The sequence below is a fragment of the Capricornis sumatraensis genome, chromosome 3, assembly GCF_032405125.1.
Source record: "Capricornis sumatraensis isolate serow.1 chromosome 3, serow.2, whole genome shotgun sequence".
In the NCBI taxonomy this organism is placed as follows: domain Eukaryota; kingdom Metazoa; phylum Chordata; class Mammalia; order Artiodactyla; family Bovidae; genus Capricornis; species Capricornis sumatraensis.
The window spans coordinates 45,464,089-45,479,565 of NC_091071.1; the positions used below are offsets into that span (position 1 = coordinate 45,464,089).

At 35.8% G+C, this 15,477-nt stretch overlaps 1 protein-coding gene across 1 annotated transcript in view; it reads right to left on the reverse strand.

Annotated features, from left to right (window-relative positions):
* Window positions 1-15,477, reverse strand: part of TUBGCP5 (tubulin gamma complex component 5) — a 57,298-nt gene that overhangs the window by 16,880 nt on the left and 24,941 nt on the right. The window contains exons 7-12 of the mRNA XM_068967619.1: window positions 13,131-13,245; window positions 6,175-6,264; window positions 5,626-5,719; window positions 4,895-5,141; window positions 2,984-3,186; window positions 1,712-1,827 (exon numbers count right to left, since the gene is read on the reverse strand). Of these exons, the coding sequence (XP_068823720.1) occupies window positions 1,712-1,827; window positions 2,984-3,186; window positions 4,895-5,141; window positions 5,626-5,719; window positions 6,175-6,264; window positions 13,131-13,245 (865 nt within the window). The remainder of the gene's footprint in view (window positions 1-1,711; window positions 1,828-2,983; window positions 3,187-4,894; window positions 5,142-5,625; window positions 5,720-6,174; window positions 6,265-13,130; window positions 13,246-15,477) is intronic.

Consider the following 15,477-nt stretch of genomic DNA (forward strand, 5'->3'; position numbering starts at 1 on the left):
GCATTGGTAAAATCTAATAAGCAGAAAGTTTCCTGAATTGGAATTAAACAAAATTTAATTAATTTGGTTTTCTTTAAAGGTAGAATAAGTTACCTATTTTGCTATCTCCTATGAAAGTAAACTCCAGACTTCGACATCTTTTTTCCCACATAGTTTCCTAGCTGGACTGTTTTAACAATGAAGCGAGGGTTACTCATTCCCCTCTAAGGAGATTAAGAATCCTGATTTTACAGTAATCCTCATGTGCAATAGAAGAAGCAGGACATTATGAGAGACTGAAGATTCAGATAAAAGAAACGCCAGTTCATTTGATATAATCACTGTGTAAACAGGGCTACCTTTCTGTAACTCTAAGAAAGCTATTCTCCCTGATGAGTTAAGTGGATAGCCATCAATTAAAACATGTACGTCTACACAGTGCAGAATTTAAGACTGAGATAAGAGAGTGCAAACAGTTCTACATTGCAGCTTCTATGATTCTGTTCAGAAAAATCAATTAAGTGAAGGGGAATCATCACAAGTGGATTCGTGATGATTAGGATTCTCCTTAACTGTTTTATTAAATAATATACTAAAAAGGTTAAAAAAAAGAGTAGCTAACTAGGAGAAATAAGTATATTAGAGGTATATTTGGTAATATTTTCACATTTTTTTTATCTCATCATTAATTTATTCTCCTTGATTCCCATTAATGAAGACATTTGACATCACCTAATTCACCATTTCATGGCAAATAGAAAGGGAAAAATGGAAAGCAGTGACAGGTTTTCTTCTTGTGGGCTCCAATATCACTGTGGATGGTGATTGCAGTCATGAAATTAAACGACATTGTGTATGGTGATTGCAGTCATGAAATTAAAAGATGCTTGCTCCTTGGAAGAAAAGCTAGGGCCAAACTAGACAGTGTATTTAAAAGCAAGGACATCAAAAAAAATAAATAAATAAAATAAAAGCAAAGACATCACTTTGCCTACAAAGGTCCATCTAGTCAAAGCTATGGTTTTTCCAGTAGTCATGTACAGATGTGAGAGTTGGACCATAAAGCACGCTGAGTGCCGAAAAATCGATGCTTTCTAACTGTGGTGCTGGAAAAGACTCTTGAGATTCCCTTGGACTGCAAGGAGATCAAACCAATAATTCTAAAGGAAATCAACCCTAAATTTTCACCAGATGGACTGATGCTGAAACTGAAGCTCCAATGCTCTGTTCACCTGATGCGAATAGCCAACTCACTGGAAAAGACTGATGCTGGGAAACATTGAAGGCAAAAGAAGAGGACGGCAGAGGATGAAATGGTTAGCTAGCATTACCGACTCAGTGGACATGAATTTGACCCAAGTCTCAGAGACAGTGAAGGACAAGGAGGCCTGGCGTTCTGCAGTCTATGGGGTGCAAAGTCACGACTTAGTGACTGAACAACAATTCATTTCAAAGGACTCGGTCTGCCTTTCACCATACCAACCATCCATAAACATATTATAATTCAAAAAATGCAATTTGCTAATACGGAAAGCTGTGAATTGACAAAACCTTGGAAAAAAATTTTTTGGCGGGTGGTACTTGATGTCTTCTATTTATATAAAAAATGCAAGAGAACTTGCCTATGGTGACAACACAGCTCTATTACTGGAACTGTCCCCCACCCCCAGTATCATCTGAAGCTAATGGAAATATTGGGGAGAAGAGCCAATGTCTGGTGCACCTCCCTCACCTCTGGATGATGAACTCCCTGGCAGAGTCACACAGGTGCCCATGCACGATCCACTCATCCACAGTCTGCAGGTAGGGCCGCACGGTCTCCACCCAGAGGGAGAACAGCAAAGAGACCTGAAGAGAGGCGCATCCATTCTTAGAACTCCCTCATCCTTCGATAAGATGAGGCTCAAGCATTTCTGAAGCATCTTTTAAAAAGTGATTCCTGTTTTGGTTTTTTTTTTTTTGCAACACTGGCCACGTGGGATCTTAGTTCCTCAACCTCGGATCAAACCACGTCCCCTGCAGTGGAAGCACAGAGTCTTAACCACTGGATCACCAGGGAAATCCATCTATGTTTTTTGAAACAAAGTAAGAAATTAAAAACCCAAGATACATGCTATAAAATCCTTATGAAAAACCTCACCTAAATATAAGAAACCATATTGTTCATAACAGCACTTTCTTAGTAGTGAAAGTTACACAGGCACAACAGTTCTAAACTGGACAATCCAAACTCCATCCAAATAGTGCTATTAGCAAAATGTCCATTAACAACAAGGAAGTGATTTCATTCTACTATATATAGTTATTAATAAAAAAGAAAGTACAGAGATGAAAGAAATCAACTTCCTTTTAACTGAAATGCAGTACCAAAATGCTGAGGAAAAAAGGATCACACCAACAAACTAGGCAAACCACCTAAGTTATGTGCCAAAACAAACCTGGAGCTATCTACATCAAAGTCTCCAGTTAGATTTGCATTTTTAAATTATAGTAAAAAAATATACTATCTTAACCAAAGTGCACAGATTGGCAGTTTTAAGTATATTCACACTGCTGTGAAATAGGCCTTTCTAATCTCTTGCATGCCACAAAACTGAAACTATGTACCCATTAACTATCCTCTTTTCTCCTCTTCCCCAGCTCCTAGTAACCAACACTCTCATCCTCCTCTCTGTTTCTATGAGTTTGGCTGCTCTAGATACATCACATAATAAATTTGTATTTGTATTTAACAAAGGGTATGGTGAGTATCTATATTGAAGTCAGCTAGGTATTTTTCCCATCTTGCTTTTATGTTTTGCTCTATTTTTGCCACATTCATCTGGTGAGCTTGGCAATTATAGCTGAAAAGCTTGTTTTATGCAGCCTCAAATTTAGAAGCTAATTTAAAAACTCACAACTGTCTGACACACCAGTTTTACAAAGATCTACAACAGGCTATCCACCACTCTTATGCTGAGCAGAATGAGTCACACACAGTGGACTAGACGTGGGTCCCACTTACAGTTTGCTCAGAGGCTTCTCCAACATTGTCGTATTCAAGGATGGCTTTGTACAGGGTGTTGAGCAGATGAGATGCTCGGACAACATTTCGAGTGTCAGGTGGAACTTCTGCTACTCCAGTACTAAACACTTTGTGCAGAACTCTGAGTTGAGCCAATCGAGGTGACAATTTGTCCACCACTATTGCAAGAGTTACTGTAGTATCTGCAAATATCAAGAAATCAAACTCCTTAGCAAGGAAAAATATCTGCATCTGAAATGTGATATAAATGTTAAGCCACTTATGGAAAAGCATGGCACACTGGAGGATTTTTCTTTTTTAAATTTACTTTTGGCTGCACTGGGTCTTTATTGCTGAATGCAACCTTCGTCTAGTTGCGCTAAACAAGGGGCTACTCTAGTTGTGGCTTCTCACTGGGTGTCTTCCCTTGTTGCAGAGCAATGGCTCTAGTGAGCACGAGCTTAGCTGCCCCACAGCGTGTGGGATCTTCCCAGACCAGGGACTGAACCTGTGTACACTGCACTGGCAAGCAGACTCTTAACCATTGGACCATGAGGTGAGTCCACGATGGTGGGTTTTAATCTCATGTTAGAAGGAGCTAATTTCCCCAAGAAAGAACTCCCTAAAAGAAGGAAAAGACAACTCAGCAGAAAAATAATTAAAGGAACCGACAATTCACAGAAGAGGAAATTCAAGCGATTCTCAAACATACAGAAAGATGTTCAACCTCACGAAAAAAAGACTGCAAAATAAAACTATACTGGGCAAATAAAACAGAGTATAGTGGGCTCCTGTTTCACTGAGGGGAGGCAGAAAAGCGTGATTAATAAGGGCAGCAAGAGCGAGTTCCCTGGTCAGGAACAGCTCTGAATCCTAAATATGGAGGTGGTAATACAAATCTACACATGTGGTAAAATGCCAAAGAACTGGAGAAAGATTTACTTACCTCCTTGAAAAGCAAGCACCTGCAAAACTGGTGAAACCCACGTCAGGCCTGCAGACTTGTGATGGTACTGTGTCAACGTCAACTTCCTAGCTTTGATTACTCTATTTAAGTGTCAACACGAACGATGCTGGGAGAAGTGAACATGGAACCTCGATGTACTGTTTTTTACAACAGTCGTATATAAAAATTAAGGGAGAAAAACCTGCACTGGGCTACCATTTTCACCTAACATACTGGTGAAGATCCAAAAGTTTGATAACACACTGCTGACAAGACTGAACAAAGGCATACTCATATATATTGCCAGCAAGGGTGTAAAGTTATTTATCTACACTGCCACGGAGGACAATGTGACAGTAACTACTAAAGTCACATAAGCCATCACATACCTTCTGACTCAGCAATTTCACTCTAAGAATTTGTGCTATAGATAACTTGCTATACATGTGCACAATCACTGATATGTAAGTGGTTATCACTGAAGCTGGCAACAGGAAAGGATCAGACACAGCCCAGATGTCCGTGAAAAGGGTACTGGTCTACGATACATCCATACGACAAAATGCTCAGTTGGTTAAAAAAAAAAAAGGAATGAGGAGGCTCTTTAATTAAATACTTGTATGATTTAATTCTCAAAATTCAAATTGAAAACAATCTGAAGACAGTAGTGAAAAGACTACTAGGCCTGTGGATATGAATATGTATTGCTTTTATATGTTTAAATTATACCTGGAAGGATGCTCAAGAAATGGATCACTTGGTTGCCTCTGGACTGGGGAACCAGTATAGGAGGAAAAATTTTTGCTGTAAATCTTTCTATACTGTTTGGATTTTTAGAGATATGAATGGTTTAAAAATACAAATTTAAAATAATTTTAAAAAATGAGTGTATTCAGGACAATTACTTATTTGCCATGTAAATTTCAAATCTTCTATCAATTATTAAAGGAAGAATATTTAAATACCATTATTGATGATGCACTTCTCAATTTCTGCAAGTTCCTCTTTGAAATTAATGAAGTATTTGTATAGGGCCCACATGAAAGCCTGGTATGTTCTAAAAGGTGCTTCTGTTGACTTCTTAGGAACAGAACCATTTCCAGGTAACATGCTTTCAGAACTATGCCCCATGACTTCATCAATGAATTCCTGGAGTCGAAACACAACCTGGCCATATGCTGCGATTTGTTCTAGCACTGATCGTAAACAGCTCTACAACAGAAGCAAACCACAATGATTTATAGTCAGACTTCTACAGGAATTCTAATGAGTATTTTCCTCACTATAAAATATTTCTTTTGTGACTGCTTGAAACAGTATGCTTATCAAAAGACAAAGTAATAGAGTAAATATTTAGTTTTATATTCAGAGGAAACAGCATAAGTATTAAATTGTATATGATATAGAACTGTGGCTTATACTGTTTCAAAACACACAAACAAAAGGTATATGTACTACAGGCAAAAAGTTACAGTAGATAGCTTTCCCAATACGAAATGACAGAAAATACAAAGCTACATATGAATACCACAAACAATATTAAAGAATTCTCCAAGCATTCTAAAGATACAAACTTAATTTTGCCTTGTGAAACTCAAATAACATTTAGTAGTTAATTTCAATATTGGAAAATGTTATAAAATTACATTACCATGGTTTATATAAATCTTAATTACAACAAGCACAAATAACTTACATGTGTCAAATGAGTTACTATAATATTGTTCCTCACAGTTACTTTTCCATCAATCAACTGAAATATAAAGAGCTTTTTTACCCCTGAAAGTAACCTGAAATGAAATAAAAAGATGAATATAAGTCTAAAAAAATATTCACTACAGTAATGTCTAGGAAATTTAAATAAAGATTCTGAAGAGAAAGGTGAGGGAAGGCAAAGAGGTAAGATAATTAGAAAATAAAAGACACCAGTCTTTTTATCTGACTATTTTAAGACTCAACATATTCCAATTTCGTCTTTAAAAAAGTCCAAAACAGTGTTGTTAAAGCATTTCCTCACCCAGGTGACGGTCAAAACACATCTTCCCACTTTTGAGAACCAGAATCTAGAAATCTCAGCAGGTAACAGCACTAGATTAGGTGCCTGAGGACCTGTTTTGGGTTCAAATCTAATGGCCTGTTTTTAATATGCATGTGAAATACCCTCAAACATCTTTCTTTGAAAAACCAAAATTCTGCTTCTTATTAATAAAGTCTTTAGACTATGAATTAGGTTAATGGATCTTACCATAGGGTTTCCCGAATAACCTGTGTTTCAGTAACAAAAACTCTGTCATCTGGAACATATAACGGGTCACTGCTGTACAAATGTTGGTCCCTATTAGATAACAAACATCAAATGCCAATGAAAAGATGTCTCATTAAGTAAAGTTAGAAGTCTCAAAGAATGTAAGTAATTTATTAGCAATTTAACAAGTATTTGATAAGCTAATAAACATAACACGCTTTAATTTTCCTCCCATATTCATTTTCACAAGTCAACTGAAATACTCTCAGAGAAGCACTTTCAGAGTATTTCTGTTCTGTTTATTGCTGACTTAAGCAAATATTTAAAATTATGTATTGTTGTTTTGGGAAAAATTATTAACTCTTTTTACAGTAAGTGCATGAAAATAGCAATCAAATAATATATACCAATCCATCCACTTTGAAAATAAGCAAATCAAAGACTATAGTTAAATAATAACTTCATTATGAAATTAAATTAAATAATAAAGTAATTAATTAAAAGCTAAATTTATCAATTCAATTAAAACTGACAAAAATTTCAAGAAAATTTGAGATCTGTTTTCCCTTCTCACTTGGCTGCCTTGGGAACAAACCCTTTTCTGCTGCAACCTTGGTGTTTCATTTGGCATGCTGCTTGTTAAGCGAATAGACCTAGTCAGTCGAGGAAATGACCACAGGATAAGCGGCAAGTGTAAAGTGTTATGAAGAGTAAGTGACTCAGGAGAGTGGCCAAGATGGCAGAGTAGGACCTTAAGCTAATAATATCCTCTCATAAGCACATCAAAATGACACCTACTGCAGAAAGAAAGCCTGATGAAAAGCACTGGAACATACCAGTATTAAATAAATATTAAGTAAATATTACTTAACATTAAGTAAATATTAAAGAAAGAACCACAAGACAGGTAGGAAAGGTAGATCTGCAGTATGATCAAATCCATTTAACCCCTAGGTAGGTGACCCACAAACTGGAGAATTATTACAGAGGTTCTCCCACACATGAGCCTTTGCTGGATGCCTGGCACCAGAAAGAAGAGAACATTTAGCTTCAAAGGCTAGTGGCTTCAAAGGCTACATGATCTCTGTAACCTTGAGGGAAACAGAGACTTCATTCTTAAAGACACACACAAAATCTCAAGCAGACCAAGACTGGGGACAAAAGTAGCAATATGATAGGAACCTGGGCCAGACCTACTTGCTGGTCTTGGAGGCAGGAGATGGTTGGTGGCTCACACTGGGGACAGACACTGGTGGTGGATATATCAGGGAGCATTCACCTGCATAAGCTCTCGTGGAGGCTGAAATTCTGGCACCAGGACCTGGCCCTAGCCAACAGCCTATAGACTCCAGGGAGTGCAGGGACACCTCAAGCAAAATAACAAACTGGGCAGGGATACAGTCTCACCCACCAGGAGACAGGCTACCCAAAGACTTCCACTTCCTGAGCCCATAGCCACTTCTATACGTGCTCTAAGATATGACCCTGCCAACAAGAGGGACAAGACCCAGTTCTACTCACCAGGGGGCAGGCACCAGCCCCTCCTGCAGGAAGCTTGCACAAGCCTCTAGACCAGCCTCACCCACCAGGGGACAGACATCACAAGCAAGAAAACCACAGTCCTGCAGCCTGTAGACTGAGTCCACAAATGCAAGCCAGACAACACCCTGGGACCAGCTGGCCCCTGGCCCTTGTATGCTAAGAGGGGAGTGCACTATTGGGGCACATAGGACATTTCCTACACAGGGCCACTTCTACAAGGCTGAGAAATTTAACCAAGGTACCACATTCATAAAAATATAAATACCAATGTAAACAAAATGAGGTGACAAGAGGGAATGTTTCAGATGAAGGAATAAGATAAAACCCCATAAGAGTAAGTGACACAGAGATAGAAAATTCATCCTAGAAAGAGTTAAAAGTAATGACTGTAAAGATGATCAAAGGATGTGAAAGGAGAATGGATGTACAGAGAAAGAAATTAGAAGTTTGTAGGAAAAAAGTGAGAAAATATAAGGAACAACCAAACAGAATTGGGCAATACAGTAACTGAAAACTACGCTAGAAGAAATCAACAGCAGACTATATGAGGCAGAAAAACAGATCAGTGAGCTGGAAGACAGAGTAGTAGAAATCACTGCTGCTGAACAGAAAAAAGAATAAAATGATAGGAGATCTGTTTTTAAGAGACCTTTGGGACAACATCAAGTGTGCTAATACTTACAGGATAGAGGCCCCAAAAACAGATGAAAGTAAAGGGCTTGAAAAAAATATTTGAAAACTTTCTTACTTGGGAACGGAAACAGTCACCCAAGTCCAAGAAGCACAGTTTCCTATGGGATTAACTCACAGAGGAACACACCAAGATATATTATAATCAAAGTGACAAAAACTTAAAGATAGAGTATGAAAAGGAACACTCGAAAAGCAACAACAACATACAGGGAACTCCTATATGCTATCAGCTGATTTTTCAACAGAAAATCTGCAAGGCAGAAGGGAAGAGAATACAAAGGCACGGTATCTAAAATGCATTTGAAATTAACAGATTTTAAAACAAGCATGTATGTATACAGACTGCTATACAAAAACCTCATGGTAACTGCAAAACAAAAATCTATAATAGGCATACACAAAAAAAGGAAAAAGATATCCACACATAACATTAAAGACAGTCATCAAATCATAAGAGAACAAAAGAAAGGGGGAAAAAAAGACCTACAGAAACAAATCCAAAACAGTTAATAAACTGGCAGTAGAAACATATATATTGATAATTACCTTAAACATAAGCAGACTAAATGCTCCAACCAAAACACACAGTCTGAATGAACAGGTACAAAAACAGGACCTGTATACATTCTGCCTACAAGAGACTTGCTTCAGATCTAGAGACACATACTAAAAGTGATGGGATGCAAAAAAGTATTCCATGAAAATGGAAATCAACACAAAGTTGATGTAGCAATACTTATATGAAACAAAACAGACTTTAAAATAAAGAGTTACAAGAGTCAAAAAAGGACACTACACAATGACCAAAAGATCTATCCAATAAGATATAATGGCTGCGTAAACATATATGCAGCCAACATGAAAGTATCTGAATGTACAACTAAAATGTTAACAAATCTAAAAGGAGAACTGATAGCAACCCAATAATAATGGGAGCTATTAATACCCACTTATATTAATGGACAGAGCATCCTTACAGAAAATAAATAGGGAAACATAGGCCTTAAGTTACACATTACAGTAGATCACCTTACTGATATTTATAGAACATTCCATTTGAAAGCAGGAGAACACACATTCTTTTCAACTGCAAATGGAACATTCTCCAGGACAGATCACATGCTGGGCCACAAAGCAAGACTCGGTAAATTAAATCGAAATCATACCAAGCATTTTTTTCAACCACAATGCTATGAGGAAAAAAAAGCTGCAAAAAAAAAAAAAAAGTGGATCATGGGTCATTGATGAAATCAATGAGGAAATAAAAAAATACCTGGAGACAAATGAAAACACAAATATATTAATCCTAAGTCTATTTACTGGACATAGCAGTTCTAAGACAAATGTTTACAGTGATACAAACCTAACTCAGGAAAAAAGAAAAGTCTTCAACAACCTAACCTTGCACCCAAAGGAACTAGATTAAAAAGACAAGCAAATAAAACACAAAGTTAGTAGAAGGAAAGAAACCATAAAATAAATGTTAACAGATCTAAAAGAAGATACTGACAGTAACACAATAATGATGGGAGACTGTAAATAAAAGAAATAGAGACAAAGAAATAAAAAAGACCAATGAAACTAAGAGCTAGTTCCTTGAAAAGATAAACAAATTTGACACGCCTCTATTTAATCATTCCGTGGAGGAAAAACACACACACACACAACCAAAACAAAACAGAGAGAAGGCCCAAATCAATAAAGTCAGAAATGAAAAAGGAGAAGTTAAAACTGACACTATAGAAATATGAAGGGTAATGAGAAAATACTATAAGCAACTATATGCCAACAAAACAAACAACCTAGCAGGAATGGACAAGTTCCTGGGAATGTACGATCTCCCAAGACTGAATCACAAAGAAACAGAAAGCATGAACGAACAAATATCCAGTAATTAAGCTGAATCAGTACTCAGAAAAAGTCCCAACAAACAAAAGACCAGGACCAGATGGCTTCACAGGTGCGTTCCATCAAGCACTTAGAGAAGAGTTAACATCTATCCTTCCGAAACTATGCCAACAAAACTGCAGAGGAAGCAACGTTTCTGACCTCACTCTATGAAGCCACCATCACCCTAATACGACAAAGATATCACACAAAAAAAGAAAATTACAGGCCATCATCTGATGAACACAGCTTATTAATACAAAAGTCCTCAACAAAATACTAGCAAACCGACTTGAACAATGCATTTAAAGGATCATATATCATGATTAAGTAGTCGTATTTATTCCAGGGATACAAGGGATTTCTCAGTATCTGCAGATCAGTCAATGTGATACACCACATTAAAAAACTGAAAAATAAAAACCATATGATCATCTCAATAGATGAAGAAAAAATCTTTGATAAAGTTCAACATCAAAATATGATAAAAACTCTTCAGAAAGTGGGCATAAAAGGAACACACCTTAACATAATAAAAGTCATATTATAACATCATACTCAAAGATGAAAAATTGAAAGCATTCCTCTAGGATAAGGAAAAAGACAAGGATGTTCACTCTTGCCACTTTTATTCAACATAGTTTTGAAGTCCTAGCTATGGCATTCAGAGAAGAAAAAAAAGGAATCAAAATTGGAAAAGAAGTAAAACTGTCACTGTTTGCAGATGACATGATGCTATATATAGAAACTCCAAAAGATGCCTCCAGAAAACTACTAGAGCTTATCAATAAATTCAGTAAAGTTGCTGGATACAAAATTAATATACAGAAATATGTTGCATTTCTATACACTAGCAACAAAATGTCAGAAAGAGAAAGTAAGACAACAATTCCATTTACCATTGCATCAAAGACTAAAATATTTAGGAATAAACCCAGTTAAGGAGGCAAAAGATCTGTACTCTGAAAACTATAAAGATGTTGATGAAAGAAATTTAAAACAACTCAAACAGCTGGAAAGATATATAGTGTTCTTGGACTGGAAGAATCAATATTGTTAAAATGACCATACTACCCAAAGCAATCTACAGGTTCTATGCAATCCCTATCAAATCACCCATGGCATTTTTCACAGAACAAAAGTCTTAAAATTTGTATGGGAAGACAAAAAGACCCAAAATAGCCAAAACAATCTTGAGAAAGAAAAATGGAGCTGGAGGACTTCAGACTATACTACAAAGCTACAGTAATCAAAACAGTATGATACTGACATAAAAATGTACATACAGATCAATGGAACAGGATAGAAAGCCAAGAAATATAACCACACATTCATGGTCAATTAATCTACAACAAAGGAGATAAGAATAAACAATGCAGAAAACCAGTCTTTTCAATAAGTGGTGCTTGGAAAACTGGATAGCTGATGTAAAAAAATGAAATTAGAACATTCTGTAACACCATAAACACAAAGAAACTTAAAATGGATTAAAGACCTGAGTATAAGATATGACATCATAAACTCATAGAAGACAACATATTGAAATATTCTCAGACATAAATCCCAGCAATATTTTGTTGTATCTGTCTCCTACAGTAAAATAAAAACAGAAACCAACAAATGATACATAATTAAATTTAAAACCTTTTGCACAGCAAAGGAATGCATAAACAAAACTAAAAGACAACTGAGCAAATGGGAGGAAACATTTGCAAATAAAGCAATTGACTAGGGGTTGATTTCCAAAATCTATAATCAGCTCCTACAGCTTAGTATAAAAAAATGAACAAAACATCAAAAAATGGGAAGAAAACCTAAACAGATACTTCTCCAAAGAAGATACATGGTTGGGCAATAGACATATGAAAAGATGCCCAATACTACTAATTATTAGAGAAATGTAAAACAAAACTACAATGAGGCATCAGATCATACCATTTAGAATGGCCATCATTAAAAATTCTACAAATAATAAATGCTGGAAAGGATGCAGAGAAAAAGAACCCTCTTCCACTGCTGGTGGGAATGCAAACTGCTGCTGCTACTAAAGAGAGCTGTATAGAGGTTCCTTATAAATTTACAACAGAGTTACCATATGATCCTGTATTCCACTCCTGGGCATATATCCACAGAAAACTCTAATTTGAAAAGATACATGTACTCCAATGTTCATAGCAGTAGACTATTTACAATAGTACAAGACATGGAATAGTCTAAGACATGGAATCAACCTACATATCCATTGACAAATGAATGGATAGAGATGTGGTACAAACATACACACTAACTGGAATATTATTCGACCATAAAAAAAAAATCATCATCTGCAGCAGCATGGATAGACCTAGAGATTAACATACTAAGTGAAGTAAGTAAGAAAGCCAAATGCAAATATCATATGATATCACTTATATGTGGAATATAAACAAAAAAAGATGCAAATGAACTTATTTATAAAACAGAAATGTACTCATAAGCATAGGAAACAAACTTACAGTAACCAAAGGGGATAGCAGGGCAGAGGGCGGAGATACATCAGGAATTTAGGATTAACATATATACAGGTAAACAAGAACCTACTATATAGGACAGGGAACTATATTCAACATCTTGTAACAACTCAGTGGAAAAGACTCTGAAAAAAATATATACATACACACATGTAATGTCTGTATGCATAACTGTATACCTGAAACTAATACAACACTGTAAATTAAGTATACTTCAATTTTTAAAAAGTTTAAGGAACTACTTGATTTAAATCACAACTCAAAACCAAATTTAAAACATAAAGTTTCTTCTATCAACACATGAAATGAAAACTAACTTCTTACCAGACAGTAGCTAGATTGGAATGCAAATGTAAACTGTGAGGAAATCTTGAGGACCTGACTGCCCAGTACTGATGGACTACATGCTGTTCCAACCAGCTTCGGACATCTGGCTCATCTAGTGGAAAGAAATTTAGTTACATTTAAGTTATAAGAGTTAAGAAAAGAATACTCGATCAACTTTGCTATGATAGCCAGACTTAGGATTCCATTCAAATATTCAATTGAAAAAAGCTCTTTAAAATAACAGATATCTGACATTAATATATATATATATATATATATATATAAAAGCAGTTAAAACTATAAAGAGACATATATATAAAATTGAATGTCATTGCTACAAATTAAAAAAGTTACTCAATCTTAAAATGACCCCATGAATAAAAAAACACAAACAGTATATTTGAATAGTTTAATAATCATGAAAGACATTGAAATGGTAACTTAAGATATTTCCAAGCAGCCCCAAAGCCTCAGGACTAGTACTAAGCTTTGAAGGATTAGCCATCTTATACAGATTGGTGCAGAAAACAGAAAAAGGGCTACCTAACATTATGAGGCTAATATAACCTTGCTTCTAAAACCAAATGAAAACATAATATGAGAAAGTAACTCATCAAAGAATAAAGATTAAAAATTTCCATTTAAAAAAAGCTAACAACCCAATCCCACGACGTAGTCAAAAGAAGTTTAGCTTAGGAATACAATAATGATTCACTATCAAAAAAATCTATCAGTAAAGTAGTAGAGCAAAATAGATGAATTATAGAATTACCTCATAGATAAAGAACAGCATTTGATAAAGTTTAATATTTATGACTAAAGACTCCCAGAAAAACAGGAATAATAGTCTTAATTCTGCAAAGGCCACATATCCAGAACCTATGCCAAAACCATCACACTTAACTACAGAATTTCATGGGCAACCTTCTTGGGATAAAAACCACTCCAGGAAATCCACGCCCATTGCTACTGCTTCCTCTGCAGACTAGAGGGCTGGCCAGAAAAGAGACATGGTTAACCTTTCATTAATAGGATATTAAGAACTAGTAGTGGATAAAACTGTCAATATTTGCAAAGAATACTGATCATCTATTAAAAAAAAAACAATATTTTGGGAATTAACAATATATAATTAATACAAGAGTTCAGCAAGAATGCTGGGAAAAAAAACAATTTACAAAAACCAAGTGTCCCCTACATCAGCAATAAATAAAACAAAAAAAGACACTATTAAACATAACAACTATTAACACACATAGAAATCAACAAATAACTTAAGATATTGACAAAGAAAATTTCTAAAATCTAGTAAGACATAAAAGAATTAGAATATAGATATTTCCACAGAAAAGATGTCAAATCTCCCCAAGCTAAAATACATAAATTCAATGCAATCCCAATAAATATCACAGGTGGATTTTTTTTTCCAGCTGGATTTTTAGAAAAGAACTTACCAAACTGCTCCCAAAATGTCTACAGAAGAATGAAGTCTACAAATAGCTAAGCCAATTTTGAAAAAGAGTAAAGGAGGTGAAGGGAAAACCTGCCTTCTGTGTGCTGAAACACATTACAAAGACATAAACAGTCTGTGCTTCCACAACTCACACTCAGGACAAAGAACTGAATGTTCAGAAATAAGTGTATCAATATACAATAATTTTAGAACCACAAAGCAATGTGGAAAGAATGGACTCTTCACTAGACACTGCTGAGAAATTTGCTCCTGACAGTGGAGAAAAGTAAGCTGTTCTTCATTTCATATATAAGGGAAGATCTGGTGGTCACTGAAGAGCTACACAAAAGCTATAAAAAAGCAAAGAGAAGGAAAATACAGGGGAATGTTTTCATAAAGAAAAATATCAAGGTCTAAATTCTAACCATATCATGAAAAATTCACAGATTTAAGTACAATAAAATATTTTTAAAAATCAGATTCTGTTTGAAGGATACCATAAAAATGTTAACAGGTGACTAAGGGAAGAAAAGAGCAATGTATAAAACCTTGTAATTACTATCTATATATAAAGAACTCTGATTGGTGGGGATGGGCAGGAAGGACATGAAACTCCAAAGAAAAGCAAGGAAAGGACATCAATGGACACATCATATAAGGGGCAAGCCTGAGGGAACCAAGCGATCCGAAGTACTTATCCTGAGTAGTTAGACAAACACAAATGAAAACAGCAAACTAAATCAAAGTGGGTGATCTAATCAAGTAGGGATGAAACTGTGGGCCATGTCCATAAAACGGGCATGGCACCAGGAAGAAGGGGAGAAGGTAGCTCAGGCCTATCAACAAGAGAAGCAGTAATACAAGTGTGGTGTTGCAAACTGCAGTATCCTA